The 6,802-nt window shown below is 31.4% G+C and overlaps 1 protein-coding gene across 1 annotated transcript; it reads left to right on the top strand.

Moving 5' to 3' along the window:
• Positions 1–296: 296 nt before the first annotated feature.
• Positions 297–1,663, top strand: LOC110658822 (peroxidase 27-like). The gene is made up of 4 exons (XM_021816577.2): positions 297–566; positions 691–879; positions 968–1,133; positions 1,257–1,663. The coding sequence occupies exons 1-4, from the start codon at positions 297–299 to the stop codon at positions 1,661–1,663; spliced, it is 1,032 nt and encodes a 343-aa protein (XP_021672269.2).
• Positions 1,664–6,802: the final 5,139 nt, after the last annotated feature.

Here is a 6,802-nt window from a genome sequence, read left to right as displayed (position 1 = left end):
GGCCTTTTAAACTTATATATTTAATTTGGAATTGTTTTTATCTATACGTGGTAGGCACGTATATAAAACTCAGAGAACTGGCCATTAGTCAGCTCTTTAATTAATTTTGACCTAATGGATTAGCCAACTAATTAAAATTTAATAAAACAATCATAGTTTTTTATCAATGGCATTATCAGAAGCTTAGCATCAGTTATATAAATGCTGGTTATTCGTGCTCCCATACTTCAGGCCTAAACACAGCTTGAGCACATCATCAATACTTCTAAAGTTATCTTCATACTCTCTATTAAACAATGGCTATTCAAAAGCTTCTTTCACTTCTCTTTTCTCAACTGGTTCTCTTCCTCCTGTTTCTAGACCTAACTAATTCGCAAGGATTACAAGTTGGGGTACAGGTTGGGTTAGGCTTAACTACTTCTCAAGGGTTACAACTCGGTTTCTATAGCCAGACATGCCCAAATGCAGAGAGTACTATCCATGATATGGTTCAACAATTCATTTCCAGTGATCGAACACTTGCTGCTCCTTTACTAAGACTGCATTTTCATGATTGTTTCGTTAGGGTACGTTCCTTGTTCCTTAATTATAAATGTATTGATAAGTTCATTAATCATTTGTTAAATTAAGCCATGGTTAATGCAGATTCTTAGTCTGAGAATAACACTGATTATTGCATGCATGTCACAGGGATGTGATGGTTCTGTGCTATTAAATTCTACAAGCACCAATCAAGCTGAGAAAGATGCGGTCCCCAACCAGACCTTGAGAGGTTTCAATGTGATTGACGCTATAAAATCTGCAGTGGAAAAGGAATGTCCTGGTGTGGTTTCTTGTGCTGATATTGTGGCCTTGGCAGCTCGAGATTCAGTTGCGATGGTATATATAAATTCATCAAAAACTTATGCCCATCATCATATAATTAATATATACATGCCTAATGATTGATCAATCATTTTCCTTTCAGGTTGGTGGACCATCTTGGGTTGTTGCCACTGGACGTAGAGATGGAACGGTCTCTCGTGCTTCAGAGGCTTTAGCACAGTTACCGTCTCCTTTCGCCAATATAAACCAACTAAAGCAAAACTTTAGTGCAAAGGGCTTAAGCGTGAAGGACCTAGTGGTTCTATCAGGTAACTAGAAAAAGTAGAAATCTTATGTTTTAATAAAATATTTTTTTATTATTGTAATTATGAAAAAAGGTATAAACAAATATAATTTTATTATATATAATCCCAACTCCTTTTTATTTGCAGGAGCACACACCATTGGAATTGGACATTGCTTTGTAATCATTAACCGCCTGTACAATTTCACTGGGAAAGGCGACACAGACCCCTCGTTGGACCCAGCATACGCAGCTCAGTTGAAGACTATATGTAAGCCTGGAGACAACACCACTGTTGTGGAGATGGACCCTGGAAGCTCCACGTTATTCGATGCCGATTACTACAATGTTGTAGCTACAAGAAGAGGGCTGTTCCAATCTGATGCAGCTCTGCTCAATGATATCCAAACAAGAGTTTATGTCACACTTCAGTCTTCAACAAATGGAATCACTTTCGCACAAGATTTTGCTCAGTCAATGGTGAAACTAGGCAACATTGGAGTCCTCACCGGCAACCAAGGTGAAATCAGGAAACAGTGTGCAGTAGTAAACTAATATTTTTTTAATCCTATATATATATATGTATGAGTGAATAACTACATAAAGTTGTGTTAGCGTGATATTCTTAATTTTTATTGATTTTCTGCATTTTTTTGCAACATCGGTTGCAAAGCACAATTTGTAATTTTGGGTGGTGTTTGATCACTGTTCCCTTTATATTGTCCACAATTAGAAGGTTGTTTTGTAGGATTTTTTTATCTATATCCGGTCCGTCATGGATTCAAAACATAAGAAATATGTTGGGACTCACAAATTAAATACAGGAATCTCATATATGTATTGAGCCCATGATAAATAGAGTTTAAGTAAGAATTTCCCTTTTGTAAGTAGAAGTTTGTTGTTTTGGTCAAAAGTTTATTCACATAGCCGTTATGCTTAATAGACCTATTGATAACGGTTGTGTTGAGAATAAATCCTAGGCGTAATTTATGTATTTGTTGTGCTAAATCAATGTCTTTTGTTCACTTTCCTTAGTGCCAAACACTATTTGTTTTTTTCTAAACTAAAGGTAAAAGTTGAAGATTTGTTATTACGAACCGATCAAAATCATAATATCTCTGCTAATGCAAAAATAAATAAACAATCAATCAAATCATATACATGAAATATAACTTCTCTTGAAAATCTCTAGCACTGATATAATCAATTATTTATTCAAAATTTTCTCCTCCTTGTTAGAGAATGCTAAAACTCATCTAACAGCCTACTCTCTCCTTTGAATGATGGAAAGTCAAGGATAAATACTTGCACGATATTAGGATGTGCAATCAATCCATTTCATTTTAAATAGAATCAAATTAAAAAAATAAATAAACAAATCATTAAGAAGTTGAGATAACCGTTAAAAAAATTATGTACTTTTCAAAATTTTATAATTTTATTCATACTATAAAAATTACCAATTAAACTCTTAACTTTTTAACTCTTATCAATTCTACTTTATCGTTAACAAAACATAACGGAGATGCCACATTCAATGCCATAGAGACGCCACATCGCCATGGTGAAATAAAATTGATAGGTGCAAAAAAGTTTAGTGTTTAATTAGTAATTTTTATAATATGAGGTAGAATTGCAAAACTTTGAAATGTACAGGTTTTTTTGGCAATTTTCCCGATCTATTTTAATTAATACAAAATTTCAAATTATTTTTAAAATTGACAGATAATTAACAATTTGATTTGGATTAATTTCATTGACTTAAAAATGATTCAACACAAAAATATGATAAAGTAGTGGTAAAAGAAATGAGAATGGAAAGGGAGGTACCTAAAATAACATGAAAAGAAGTAATATAAAAAAAAAATTATAACCTTTAAGCATGTATATATACATATAAGGAAAAAATGATTCATATAATTAGCTTTAAATAGTTTTGGAGACCTAAGTGTTATTATTATTGTATCAATTTTAATTAATTATATATAACTTGTATATTAAATATTTATGGAAATTTTATTTTTATAGCCTTTAAATTATGCTAGGGATAGTAACATATAAAATACTAGTGAAAATTTATCCTTTTTAAATGCAATTAGTATTTTATATACTCGAATGATTAATTTCAAACCTGATTATATTACCTTAATAATATTCCAACTCATTTAAATTTATATATTTTAATTAATAATATACATAAAATATATTAAAATTAACATTACCCCATACTTTTTAACTTTTACCAATTATACCTTATCATTGACACCACGTGGCATCTCCATTAGTGAGATAACGATTTTGTTAATGGTCAAGTAGAATTAATAAGGATTAAAATGCTCAGGATTTAATTGGCAATTTTTATATTATAGGGTAGAATTACAAAAATTTGAAAGTACAGGGTTTTTTTCGAAAGTTATCGCTAAAAAGTTAAGAATAATTTTATAATTATGCTAATTAAATAGTTAATTTTTCTATTATAATTAAATATTATATATTTGTAAATATTTAGAATAATTAAAAAAAATACACTAGTGGAAGTAAGATTTTGTGTTTAAGTTTGTTTAATAATTTTATTACAATAAATTTAATGATATTTAATGAATTAAAAATACTTATAGAATCACAAATATAGATTTATAAAGGATTTTTTTGTGTAAGTAGAATTATTATTAAAATAATATTAAAATTTTAATTTATTTTAATTATAATAATATTAGAAATTGAAATTATTTACAAATTTAGCAATAAATAAGTTCTCACTAAAAATTATTAATGAGAAATTTCCATTAAATAACTTTTCATTGCTAAAGCATTAGCGACAGATAGGTCATCGCAAAATATTATTAGCAATGAATTTATCATTTCTCATTGCTAAAAGTATTAATGACAGATATATTGTTACTAATATATTGTTATTAAAGGTAATTAGTGATGAATTGATTTGAGTCAGCGATAGAAGTTTTTGCTAATATATATTATTAGTATTAAATACATACATAGATATGTTTTTATTTGTATTTTCATGAATAATATAACTAATGAAAGGTATTTTTTACAAAGTCAATATTCTCACTCATATATTCTTTGCTAATGATTCTATCAATTTTTCTAAAGCTACCCTTTTGAAGTCCGTCTCATTACTAATGTGTTGTATAACACCCTAGGCAAATCCCACATCGGCAAAACACGGGAGAGATGCTGAGTTTATAATATAAGTTAACGGTTTGTAACCCCTAGTGCCGCGTTTTAAAACCGTGAGGGCTTCAGCCTAGAGCGGACAATATCACTAGTGGGCCGGGCTGTTACATTTGTGGTATTAGAACCGCTCCGTGTGCAACCCTGAGCGATGATGGGGCAAACCTCAGCGAGGACGCTGAGTCCCATATGGGGGGTGGATTGTAACACCCTAGGTAAATCCCACATCGGCAAAACACAGGAGAGATGCTGAGTTTATAAGTTGGCGGTTCGTAACCCCTAGTGACGCGTTTTAAAACTGTGAGGGCTTCGGCCTAGAGCGGACAATATCACTAGTGGGCCGGGTCGTTACATGCTGCATTAATATGCTAATCTTAGTGGCCAATCTATTAACCTTCTAAAATCAGCTCTTGCTTTCAACCCTAATACCCGTTCACATTTTATTCAGGAAATAACATATATTCTTCATATACAGAACACTTCAGGTTATGATTAATTTCTTGGTCTTCCTTCACATATCCCTCGCTCCAGGAAACAAGCTTTCTCTTTAATCAAAGACAAGATATATAATAAGACAGCAGGATGGAAAGAAAAAATGCTATCTCAAGGGGGCAAAGAAATTCTTATTAAAGTAGTTACTCATGCCAACCTAGTATATGCTATGAGTTGTTTTTGCCTCCATACTACAATTTGTCAGGAAATGAATCGAATGGTGGCTAGATTTTGTTGGGTCAAAAATAAGATTTAAAAAAAATTGCACTAGATTTCTTGGAAAACTATGTGTGAACCTAAAGTTAAGGGTGGCATGGGATTCAAAGATTTGCAGGATTTCAATCAAGCTCTTTTGGCTAAGCAGAGGTGGCGATTTATTTTCCATCCAAATTCATTATTTATGAGGGTCATCAAAAGTAAGTACTTTCCTCAATATTCTTTTATGAATGCTACTCTTAAATCTAATGCTTTGGTTGGCATAGTATTATATGGGGGCGATCTATTTTGGAAAAAGGTCCTTGCTGGAACATAAGTGATGGGATTTCAACTCTTTGTAAAGGGGACGAATGGATTCCTCAATCTTTTCCTTCCTTGCCTAAGGTGAAAACTTCTCACAATCCTTCTTTTCATTGGATTTCACAACTTATGCACCCTATCGATGATGAATGGAACATTCAAGCCTCATAGGAAAATTTCCATGATGAGGAAGTAGCTCATATTCTATCTATTCCTCTTCTTTATTCAAAAAGGAAGATCAGCTTATTTGGCATTCTATCAAATATGATGCTTATTTGGTCAAACCGAGTGATCAAATGGCAATAGAAAGTCATTCTTTATCTTTTTCCATTATCCCTATACGTCCAGGGCCTACTTCTTTGACAATGAATTCCAAGTTTTAGAGAACAATATGGAATATTAATGTGCTTAGTAAATTATCTATCTTTCTATGGAAGTTGGCTAAAAAGTGCTTGCCTTGTGGTGAACTTCTCAATTGCAAAATTCCTTCTATTCCTCTGGAATGTAATTTTTATGGAATAGTTGAATCTCTTCAACATATCTTCATTCATTTTCCTAAAGTTGTGGAAATTTTGTTTCATTCACCATTTAGAGTGAGATCCTTGCTTCTCACTAGTTCCAATCTAGTTGATTATTTGGAAAAACTAGTAGTCGCTTTATCCCAATATGATGATTGCAAGTCTTTATCTCAATTACTAGTTTTTATACTCTGGTATATCTTGAAAGGTAGGAATGTCTTTATTTTTTATAATGAGCAATGGTCTTTCCAAGAGGTGATTGCTAAGGTCATTAAAGCAGTTGAAGAATTTGCTTCCACCCCTTTGAACTACCACCTTAGTCAAGTTCTCATCCTCACAAATGTTGTTTGGATTCCTTCGATTTCTCATAGCATTAAAATTAATTTTGATGCAGCGGTGAATTGAAAAAAGGATTTGGGTAGCATTGCTACCATAGTAAGGAATGCATCGGGACATCTTCTAAGTTGGTCTACTAGACGATATATAGGTATTACTGATCCTTTCACTTTGAAGGCTCTAGCTTATTGAGAAGTGGTTTTAATTACTAAAAATAAAGGTTTCACTTCCATTCTGTTTGAAGGAGATCCACAATTAGTAATTTCTATGATTAAAGGAGGCTCAATTTCTAGTGATTTTTAGGTATCTTCAATGATATATTAAATTTAACCCATTATCTTGATGCAGTGACGAAGTCAGGAATTTAGCTTATGAGGGCCTAATTAAAATGTATAATTTATTAATAATTAATCACTTGCTTAGATATTGATTGAAGAGATTAATTAACTAATAATGATAATTTTGTATAGTTAACTAATAGAATCGTTTCATAACTATAAAAAAAATATTTAATAAATATAATAAAAAATAAAAACTTTAAAATGCCCCAAAAAAATTAATTATTTGCATTATTTTGAGATTTATTTTAATATTTAAAAAATTTTCTTATGAAATTATTTTGAAGCTCTAAAGTTAA

The sequence above is a fragment of the Hevea brasiliensis genome, chromosome 7, assembly GCF_030052815.1.
Source record: "Hevea brasiliensis isolate MT/VB/25A 57/8 chromosome 7, ASM3005281v1, whole genome shotgun sequence".
Lineage (NCBI taxonomy): Eukaryota > Viridiplantae > Streptophyta > Magnoliopsida > Malpighiales > Euphorbiaceae > Hevea > Hevea brasiliensis.
The sequence above is the reverse complement of the archived record's forward strand: the minus strand, read 5'-3'. Positions and strand labels throughout refer to the sequence as shown.